The sequence below is a fragment of the Myotis myotis genome, unplaced genomic scaffold (assembly GCF_014108235.1).
Source record: "Myotis myotis isolate mMyoMyo1 unplaced genomic scaffold, mMyoMyo1.p scaffold_m19_p_2, whole genome shotgun sequence".
Classification (NCBI taxonomy): Eukaryota; Metazoa; Chordata; class Mammalia; order Chiroptera; family Vespertilionidae; genus Myotis; species Myotis myotis.
Window position 1 is genome coordinate 191,069,173 of NW_023416324.1, and position 11,249 is coordinate 191,080,421.

Below are 11,249 nucleotides of genomic sequence, written 5' to 3' on the forward strand. Positions count from 1 at the left end.
TGTCAAAAGGAGGAGTAAAATGATCAGGGGTCCCACGAGAGAGGATATCAGGGTTGTGAACCACGGTGAGCTGTTAAACCAACTTTCAAACCAGCCTTGCTTGGCCTCTCGCTCTCTTTTGCGAGTTTCTAATCTCTCCCTAAGTTTTGACATGGAATCCTTTATCACCCCTGAATGATCAGCGTAGAAACAGCGTTGTTCCCTGAGAGCCGCACACAGCCCTCCCTCCTTTAAGAATAGGAGATCTAGTCCTCTCCTATTTTGTAGGACTACTTCAGACAAAGAGGTTAGAGACTCCTCAAGTTTAGTTATGGAGTGCTCTATATGTTTGAGGTCTTCATCTATAGCAGCTCTGAGCTCCTCAGTATAGGTGGGGCCTTTAATGAGGGCTGTTGTCCCTGTTCCTACTCCTGCCGCGACCCCTAGACCTAGGAGAGCAGCCAAGGTCAGTGAAACAAGTTCCCGTTTATCCCGATGGGAAGGAGAATAGGAGTCAAATTCTTTTTCAAATGCATTAGCTTGATAATACATGATCCTGGGGACTAGTTGGACAAGGATACAATAATCTTGAGAACGGTTAAAGGCCTGGGCTGCTAAACATGGAGTAAGTCCCGTACTACAGGCCCACCATCCCCCTGTTGGGGGCACTAAGTAATAGCTTGCAGAGGAGGGATATGCCAGGTTCTCCTTGCAGAGATGCTGGCGGTCCTTTGGCACTTGTCCTATACATGTGCCTTGCCCTGAGACCTCAGTAAGGGTCAACTTCCCCTGCTGTCCCCACGAACAGTGGTCATGGCTGGTGGTGTTGGTATAGTTTCCCTGGAAGGCTATGCCCTCATAGTAGGGGGGCCCTGTAGTTAGGCAGAGCCAGCAAGACTCAGTTAGGTTAGACTTGGACATGTTTAAAGAACTAAAGGCCCCCTCTACCAAGCCTAATAGCCTCTGACCTGAGTTTGTCTCTAGTTCTATGGGGTTGGCCTGTTCCTCCCTGGAGGCTGGGCTAGTTCCTGCCACGGTGGTGGTGGCAAGAGGCCTTTCTTTCGTGGGGAGCTGCCGGCTGGACAAGACGGTGTTGGGTCCTACTGCAACTGGTGGCCTGTAATCCTGTACATCTAATCTTATCTTAAAAAGGAGGCCATCATCATGTTGGTCCTTATACAGCCGGATCCCCCATGTCACTCCCCAGCGCCACTTGTTTAGGTCGTATGACCGCCCAGCTGAGGTGAAGGAGATATTCAGGGCGTTAACCCAACCCCTATGTCCGGAGGTTTGGCTCTCATTTCTCCGAACCTGGATGAGGTCCCACTCGGGGGGCCCTCTGATCCAATATCCAGTACCAGTTGTCTCACATCCCCATTCTGCACAGAAATACTCTCGTTCAGATCCACAATTCTTTCTATGTCCCTGCCTGTCTTTGGGGCACACATAGAATTGGGTCATCGTAAGACGCTCACGGGCCCCCAGATAACTACAGTGAACTCCAAATTGCAAATCTCTTCCTTTTCCTATGTAAGCTCGGGTCTCTATACCTGCTTTAGTCTCTTCTACTGTTCTCTCAGGGAGGTCCCATAGTCTGTATCCTGCTGCCATAGCGCAGAGGTCTGGCGTTAAGTCTGGCCACCATGTCCCTTTAGGTGCTATATTGGTGACCGACCAGGCCGTCTGTCCGGTGTGGGGGGACATTACCCTCCAAGTTAGTCTCTTTGGGGCATGGGGGTTGCTACTTATCAGCGGCAGGCTCAGCAGGAAGAGGGCGGCGGCAAATCCGTAGCTTGAGAGGGTTGTCTGTCTTCTCCACAGTCCATCCATGATCGGTGTCGTCTGATGGGGGTGCCCGCTTGACGTGGGAGGCGTGGATCCAAGCAGCTACACCGTCTACCTTGACCGCTGTTGGGGTTGTCAGCAATACCAGGTGGGGTCCCTTCCACCTCGGCTCGAGATTAGCGGCCCGATGGCGTCTGATGTACACAAAGTCTCCGACCTGGAACTGGTGGGGGACTTGCAGTTCTCCTGGTTGGTAGAGGGCGGCCAGGGGAGTCCACACCTCCTTCTGGACAGTCTCGAGGGCCTTCAGCCTGGCAAGCAGGGATTGAGGGGTGTGAGTGTCTGTGGGCACGGACCAAGGGTCAGCGGCTAGGGGCGGAGGGGCCCCAAACAAAACCTCGAACGGTGTCACCCCCAAGGGGCCTGGGGTGTTTCGCGCGCGGAAAAGGGCAAAGGGAAGGAGGACCGTCCAGTCTGCCACACCAGTCTCTAAGGACAATTTAGTCATAGCCTCTTTTAATGTTCTATTCATTCTTTCTACCTGACCTGAACTCTGGGGCCTGTAAGCACAATGCAATTTCCAATCCGCCCCTAGTATCTTGGCCATTCCCTGACTTACCTGGGCAACAAAAGCTGGACCGTTGTCTGATCCAATTACCTTAGGAATTCCAAACCGTGGAAAGATGTCTTCTAAGATCTTCTTGGCGACCACAGTTGCAGTTTCTCTTTTGGTAGGGAAGGCTTCTACCCAACCTGAGAAGGTATCTATGAAAACTAAAAGATATTTATAACCGTATCGGGCGGGCTTCACTTCTGTAAAATCCACCTCCCAGTAACTCCCGGGCCGGTCTCCCCTGAGCCTGTGTCCGGTCCCGACCTGGGATGAATGTACATTTACCAGCTGACACGCCTTGCATTGCTTAACTACTTCTTCTGAAAGGCGATCGAGTCCTTTGACATAGTGTCCCGTTGCCCGGCTGGTGGAGCTGAGGTGTTTGGCCCCCAGGTGGGTAAGGCGATGCAGTTGTTGGAGGTAGGCAGTGGCTGCCGCCCTTGGTACTACCATTTTTTCCCCTGCAGTTCTCCACACTCCTAGTTTGTCCTTATGGTATTTTTCTGGCCTTTTAAGCAGGTCTTTTTCCTCCTCTAGGGTGTAGTGGAGGGTCTCTGGCTGTGGTGCTGCGGGGCCAACAGCGAGGGCGAGTAGCCGGGGCCCTAGAGCGGCCTGCCTTGCCTCGGCATCCGCTTTCCTGTTTCCTATAGCTGTTTCCGAGGTCCCTTTCTGGTGGCCGGGACAATGGATGATAGCTACCTCCTGGGGGGCATGAATGGCTTCTAGGAGGTCGAGGATTTCCTTTTTATTTTTAATTTCCTTTCCTGCTGAGGTGAGGAGACCTCTCTGACGGTATATAGCCCCGTGCACATGAGCAGTGGCAAAAGCATAACGACTGTCAGTATAAATATTAGCCCGGCTGTTCTCTGCCAGCCTGAGAGCCTGTGTCAAAGCAATTAATTCAGCCTTCTGGGCCGAAGTCCCTTCGGGCAAGCTACTAGCCCAGATAGTCCGGTCCTTGCTGACCACAGCCGCTCCCGCCACCCTCTTACCTTCATAGAGGTAGCTGCTTCCATCCGTGTACCAGGTGAGTTGAGGCTCTGGCAAGGGGGAATCTTTGAGGTCTCTCCTCGGCCCTGTTTCCTCTGCCAGAATGTCACGGCATGAGTGTAGGACTTCTTTGCTCTCAGGATTTACTTCCGGTAGTAAGGTTGCTGGGTTGAGAGCTACCGGAGCCCCGAAGCGGATTCGATCTTCACTTAGCAGGAGACTCTGGTAGTGAGTCATCCGGGCGTTGGATAGCCACCGGTCCGGTGGCTGCCGGATAACACTCTCGAGAGTGTGTGGGGCCACCACAGTTAGTTTCTGCCCCAAGGTAAGTTTGTCCGCATCTCTTACAAGCAGGGCAGTAGCTGCAATTGCTCTTAGACAGCCTGGCCACCCCCTAGCCACTGGGTCTAGTCTCTTGGATAAATAGGCTACCGGCCTCTTCCAGGGGCCTAAGGTTTGAGTTAGGACCCCCCTGGCTACTCCCTTTCTTTCATCTATGAACAGAGTGAAGGGCTTGGCCACATCTGGTAAGGCCAACGCTGGCGCCGAGAGAAGAGCCTTTTTAATGTCGTCAAAGGCTTTCTGATGAGTCTCCCCCCACTCGAAGGGGTTCCCTTGTTTTGTCAGCGGGTATAGGGGCTCTGCTAGGGTTGCAAAACCTGGAATCCAGAGGCGGCAGAATCCAGCTGTTCCCAGGAACTCGCGTACCTGCCGGGGGGTCTGTGGTCTGGGAATCTGGGTGACTGTGCTTTTTCGGGCTTCAGTGAGCCACCTCTTTCCCCCTTCTAGTGCGTATCCTAAATAGGTCACTCTCCGCTGACATATCTGGGCCTTCTTGGCCGAGACCCGGTATCCTAGGCGGGAGAGCTCTAAAAGCAAGGCCCCGGTACCTGTTTCACAGTCCTCCTTAGTAGCTCCGGCGAGGAGAAGGTCATCCACGTACTGGAGAAGGGTGACTTGCGGGTGGTCAGCACGGAAAGCAGCCAGGTCTTGATGAAGAGCCTCATCGAAGATAGTGGGGGAATTTTTGAATCCTTGCGGAAGTCGGGTCCAAGTCAGCTGCCCCGTTATTCCCGAATCTGGGTCTCTCCACTCGAAGGCGAAAATATTCTGGCTGGCAGGATGCAGTCTCAAGCAGAAGAAGGCATCTTTTAAGTCTAGGACTGAATACCACACATGGGACGGAGGGATAGAGCTTAAGAGATTGTAAGGATTGGGGACCGTGGGATGAATATCCTGTACCCTCTTGTTGACTTCTCTTAAATCCTGCACCGGTCGGTAGTCATCAGTTCCGGGCTTTTTTACCGGGAGGAGTGGGGTGTTCCACGGGGAGTGGCACTTAACGAGGACTCCAAGGCGTAGGAGGCGTTGGACATGAACCTTGATCCCCCTCCAGGCTTCTTTTGCCATGGGGTACTGTCGTACTGCAATCGGGGTTGCAGTGGACTTAAGCTCTACTATCACGGGGGGCCGTTCGGTAGCTAAGCCCATCCCTGCGGTTTCAGCCCAAGCTTTGGGGTATTGCTGTAACCATCCCGCTATCCTCTCGTCCTTTCGGACATTACTCCCAAACAGCCGATGCTCGTCTTCGAGCTGGAGTGTCAAGAGAGTAATTGGCTCTCCATGTTGGGTCAGGGTCGGCCCCCGTGGGGTGAAAGTGATCTGAGCCCCCATTTTAGTTAGCAAGTCTCTTCCCAGAAGGGGGGCTGGACACTCGGGTATTACTAAGAAGGAATGAGTCACTCTTCCCGTGCCTAGATCAACTGTCCGGGTGGTGGTCCAGGAATATTGCTCATTTCCCGTTGCCCCTATCACCCAGGAGGTCTTCTGGGAGACTGGTCCTAGTGGTTTCTTAAGAACTGAATATTGGGCCCCTGTGTCTACCAGAAAGTTAACAGGCTTCCCCTCCACCTTAAGAGTTACCCTAGGCTCGGGGAGGGGATCCGAGCCCCGACTTCTTCAATCACTATCTTCCTGGAGTGCCAGCGCCTTCTTTGCTAGTCTCTTTGGGCACTCCCGCTTCCAATGTCCTTCTTCCTTGCAATAAGCACATTGATTCTTCCTTAACGGTGGCCTGTTGCCCAGGGCCCCTGCCTGTCTTCCTTTTCCTCTCTCCTGTGGCTTACTCCCTTCTATTGCTGCGGCCAAGATACGGGTTAGTCTCTGCTCTTCCCTTTTTTCCTTTTTCTCCTCCTTCTCCTCTCTCTCTCTCTCCTTCCGCTGCTCCTTTTCCTCCTCGGTCTCCCTCTTATGGTACACTTTCTCTGCTTCCTTAACTAAATCTTGGAGGGTAAAGTCCTGCAATCCCTCAAGTCTCTGCAGCTTTTTCTTAATATCTAATGCTGACTGCCCTATGAAAGCCATAGCTACTGAGGCCCTCTGCCCCTCCGAGGTGGGGTCAAACGGGGTGTACCGTCTGAACGCCTCCATTAATCGCTCGAGAAAAACAGAAGGCGGTTCAGTGGGCCCCTGTATGACCTCTCTTACCTTAGCCAAATTCGTGGGGCGCCGAGCTGCCCCTCTGAGGCCGGCCACTAGTGTCTGGCGGTAGACCTTCAGGTGCTCCCTACCTTCTGCCGTGTTGAAGTCCCAGTCCGGCCTGGCCAGAGGAAAGGCCGCATCCACCAAATGAGGGAGTAGAGTCGGCCGGCCGTCGGGGCCAGGGGCGTTCTTCCGGGCCTCCAAGAGGATCCGCTCCCTTTCCTCTGTAGTAAAGAGAGTCTGAAGAAGCTGTTGACAATCGTCCCAAGTGGGCTGGTGAGAGAACATAAGGGACTCAACCAGCCCCGTTAGACGCTGGGGATCCTCTGAAAAGGGAGGGTGGTTAGTTTTCCAGTTATAGAGGTCTGCCGAGGAGAAGGGCCAGTATTGGAGTGGCTGGAGCGGAGCCGTTTCATTATCGTCTCCGCGGGGGGGTGGAGGCCCGTATGGTCGGAGAGGGCAGGCTACGGTCGAATCTGGAGACGCGGGATGTCTCCTCTGACTCCGGGTTCCCTGGGCCGGTCCCTCTGTTGGAGGGGCGGGAGGAGGTGCTGAAGGCTCCGGTCTCCCCGGCGGCTCTGGCTGGAGAGGAGAGGGGTAAGGGGGTGGAGAGTCCAAGAGGAGAAGATCGGTTTGAGAATCTGCCAGGGGACGTTTCGTCTGATCTGCGGCGGGAGGGGCCTGGGCCACGAGAACCCGGGAGGTTCCGGATGGCAGCCAGGGTTTCAGCCAAGAGGGAGGGTTCTGGACCAGGTCCTGCCAGACGACAATATACGGCTGCTGGTCTGGATGGCCCGCCGGGCCTGATTGGAACACCTTATTCTTTACTGCAAAAATAATAGACAGGTCAAAAGTCCCGTCCGCTGGCCATCCCACGCCTAGGGCTGGCCAGTCGGATGAACAGAAAGTCTGCCAAGGACCCTTCTTGACACTGACGGAAAGATTGAGTCCCCGACTCCGGACGTCCGTCCAGTGTGCTACTGTAAGAGAAAGAGGGGTGCTGCTTCCGTGGCCCATGTTACCTGGATGGGAGAAGAGGAGTAAAAGACAAAAACAAAGAACAAACAATGACGCGACAAGACACCGGATCCACAAGAATTTACCCAGATACAGAACGGCCGCTGAGGGATGATATCCCTCCCTAATGCTAGTCCGGCCGGACACGCGAGTGCCCGTTGCCGGACAGCCAGAACCTGAAGTGACCAAGACCTCTTGGTCACCGCCCGATCCTGGGGCGTCCCCCAGGGTGACAGTTTTTCTGGCCGAAGCCCCTACGACCAGAGGAGCCGACTCCTTACGGAGCCGACACCCTGTCTTCCTGAAAAACCGAAACTAAGAACGAACAAAGGACAAGACAAACACTGAATGACTCCGGAGTCTGCTTACCTCCAAGACCGATCCCAGCGCTTGAAGGGGGTCGCCTCATCCCGGACGAGCCCCCAAATGTTGGGCCCTAAGACCCCCGGAGAGTCCAGCAGAGGAGGCGACGACCCCAAGTCAAACGCAGAGACCGAGGCTTGATGCAAGAGCAAGAGGATTTTTATTACAAGCGCAGCGCAGGGGCTCTCAGGCAGGCAGGCAACAACACAAGGGAAGTGCTGCTGACTGGAGCCCCGAGCAATTGCAGAACACGGGTTTATAAAGGCAAAAACCACACGCAGGTGGCCGGAAAACAGGGAACTGGGTTACCAGTTAACTCATAACTCATCTTTTACAGGGACAGGTCTTTGTTATTAGTTGACTCATTTCCTAAGGGGCCAGGGTGGTCTGGTATGCGCAGGCCGATCCCGAGGAGTGATAAGATAACTATGCTATGACCAGATCAGGGCGCCAGAGCTTTACGGGAAAGGTCAGGAGGGGGAAGTTCTCTTTAATCTTTACATTAACCAGAGCTTACTGGAAAAGCTGGTCCAGGGGGAAGGGGGGGGTTTTCAGCGGCCTTACAGTTTCTATGCCTCAGGAGACTAGGGTTTTTACAGGAACACAAAGTCCAGGGAAGTTTAATTTACCAGCAGCAGCATAACTGGTTTTAGAAATGAGCAAAGACCAAACCTATGACAAAGCATTGTTGGCTGTACAACCTGCAGAAACTTTATAGCTGGCATGATGTTCTCCTTCCATCTTAATAATTGTTGGAGAATACTCTGGTCAACTAAGCAAGCTCAGGCTTGGTTTAATTTTCTCAGATGAAAAAGGAGACTTTGCCTTGTTCAATGTACAATAGTTACAAAATTAGAGTGTCCATCTCCCCTTTTCTCTTAGTGGTACAACAAAATTGCCCTGACACATCCCCATATCATGAACATTCAAAGTTACCAATCCCAGGTCCACTGAATAGTCATAGTATATATAAAATACATGAGCGTGTCAAGTTCCAATTCTTGAAGGAATCCTTTGAAATTAGGGACTCATTATAACAAAGATTATAATGTAAAAACTGTTGACAGAATTACTGACTACCTGGATAAATCAGACCAAAAATAAATACCATGGTCACTGTTAGGTCGGAGAGAGCCCAGGATCGGATACATGCAGACATGACAAGATAATGGACTTCCCTTGGAATTTCTCACAGATCAAGGTGCCAGACACAGATACCAGCTTCTTCTCCCTTGATCCACATACCCCGCCCCCCCCCCCCCCGCCCATCCCCTGCAGCGAGAATTCCTCAGCTCATGTCCCTGCCCCTCACCCAACCGCAGTATAAAAGAAAGCGCCCCCCTCCCTGTTGGCGTGAATCCATGTGCCCTGTCCTGGGGGTACATGGGTCTCCCGGCGACGCAGAATAAACCTTTTCCTTTCCTTTCTTTTCTGATTCACTGGACTCTATTTCTTGCGCCGCCTCCTGAGCCACTTAACCTAACAGTCACTATCATAATGTCCCAGAAAACCAGCTCTGTCCCAGAAAACCAGCCAAATTGTTGCACTTGGATGAGTCTAAGCACATACCACATGATAGCTCCAGAATTCTAACCACTGACACTTGGATCTGACAGCTTCCTATATGTTAATGCATTGCACAGATTGCTCCAGAATACCTTGGCTATGGGAAAATCACAGTGTATATACTCTTCATCAAATTTAATCTGATTCAGTATGTGCATAATGTGGTCTTGGAAGAATATTATATCAAGCATTTTATAGGAGAATAATAACCCAGGATTTTGTTAAAACTTTGTTTCTTTGTGCCTCTTATTTACATATCATACATTTACAGGAAAGATCTAGAATCTGAAATACAGGGCTTTAATATCATGTCCTGAAACTTTCTTTTGTCAGCATTATTCTGGGAGTTGGTGAAAAAACATTGGTATTATCAGCATCCTCTACTAAAGCTTCATTTATAGCTTCTTCTTTCCTCAGCCGAAAGCTGCCTCACTTTATCTGTCTCTGCAAAATACTCTGCAGAATTATCTCTAACTCTTCATAAACTAGCAACATGCCCCAATCAACAGTGACTTTTAGGATTTGCTCTCTTCTCTATATCAGTTTGCTTAAAGGGTCAAAACTGATTTGTCATAAATCAACTGAGTCTTCCTGACGGAACTGGAATTAATCCTTTGTTCAGAGATTTTGAGGATAGTTATTTTAATATTGCTAGGTTTGTTTGCAAAATTTAACTCATTAAAATCGCTCCTCAAGACAAAAAGCCGGCAGCATCTCAGTGGTTACTGTTCTAAATAGAAGTAATCTTGCTCAAATTGACCCAGCCTAGAATAGGAAGGAATTAAATTAAAGCAATGCTCCTTCCCTCTTCCTCTCCCACATGATAATCAAGATCTTTATGCTTACTAAATCAGAAATATTAAGAGTACACAATAGAAAGAGTTCTTATATCCCCCAGCTCCCCAACTCCCATTTTCTCCTATTATTAACATTTTCTTTTATTATGGTAGAGTTGTTTCCAGTAATGAATTAATGTTAACGCCATAGTTTATATTAGGATTCATGCTTTGTGTTGTACAGTTGTATGAGTTTCAACAAATGCATAGCATTGTGTATTGACTATTACAGGATCATGCAGAATAGTTATACTGCCGTAAAAATCAATAATACGCTATACTCTCCCATGAGTTTAATTAGGGTTTAGGTCTTACTGAGAGCTCAAGAAGGCAATGACTAGAACTCAGGTGTCACCTGATGCAGAGTGTACACATGTGTTTAAAATGAAGATGTGGGCCCTGGGAAAAGGATGATGTAAAAATGACAGTTTTTGGAAGTACCTGAGAAATTGAATCAAGAACCATGACAGGTGGATTATCTCTTATTTAGAGGCTGCATAAAGTTTGGAGACTGAATACAGTGTTGGTTGACCTTGAAAGATATGACCAACATCTGCATGACAGTACTCTCCACCTGGCACAGGGAGAATGGCTAGCAGCACTTCTGCACATAAATGAAACCCCAGTCCGGGTTCTAATGTTGATCCCTCCAGAATGCAGATGATGAAAGAGATATTTTAGATTTTCAAGTATTTATGGATTTTAGAAACTTAAAAAAGGTAGAGATATATTTTATGTAATATCATAAATGATGTTTGTTCCAGTCACTACTAAAATTATGGCCACCATTATTTGAAGAAAAATAGTCAGAAAATGTAAATATATATTTACATACATAAATGTTACATACATATTGGCTTCAACAAATAATTTAAATTCAAATCAAAATAGAAATTAATCTTAAAATGCTTGACTTCTTCATAATAAAACACTAAATCAGGTATATTTAGAATTTATTTCAGGTTATATAATTCAGCTGTGGCTTTTAAAATGTGGTGGAGAATTGCTGCATGAAAATACATGAAAATCCGGTAAGCATAGGTATGTGCGGTTATATAATCCCTGATTTTCATCATAGGAATTTAGTTCTGGGTATTTTTTTTTTTTAAGCTTTAAATTGTTGTGTTTAAAAGCTCTACATAATTTGTGTTTTTAATTTTGTAAACAGCCTCTTTGTTGCAATGAGAAATTCTTGGAAAAATCATTAAAAAGTTGTTTATAAACTTGTCTTGCCTTTTAAAAAATGTCTCAGTATTCTGCATGTTACTTGTGTTCAGAACTATTGGCAAGCTGAAAGCATCCTGTTGGAATATGAGAAGACCGTTCTTGAATATCTTAAATGACACCTACTAATTAATTTAGCCTCTAATTTTACTTTTGATTTAAAAGTGTTGTGCTTTACTAAAACTTATAATTGTGCATATTATTATTTTTCCAAAGTTCAATATACATTTGAATGTATTCCTAATATACAATACACATTCAATTACATTGTCCCTGAAACATATTGAAATTGATAGGAACAGGAACATGATACTTATCATTCATTAACTGTTTTGATTCAGGTCGTTTTAGAGGTGAGCAACATATGAGAACACAGACATTAAATATAAAAATCT

At 48.6% G+C, this 11,249-nt stretch overlaps 1 protein-coding gene across 1 annotated transcript; it reads right to left on the minus strand.

Annotated features, from left to right (window-relative positions):
- Positions 1–1,768: 1,768 nt before the first annotated feature.
- LOC118676379 lies at positions 1,769–6,865 on the minus strand (the record flags this gene model as incomplete). Its single annotated transcript, XM_036350212.1, is given in 1 exon segment — positions 1,769–6,865. A coding segment is annotated over 1 exon segment (5,097 nt), but the record flags the coding sequence as incomplete, so codon positions are not given.
- Between the last annotated feature and the right edge of the window lie 4,384 nt (positions 6,866–11,249).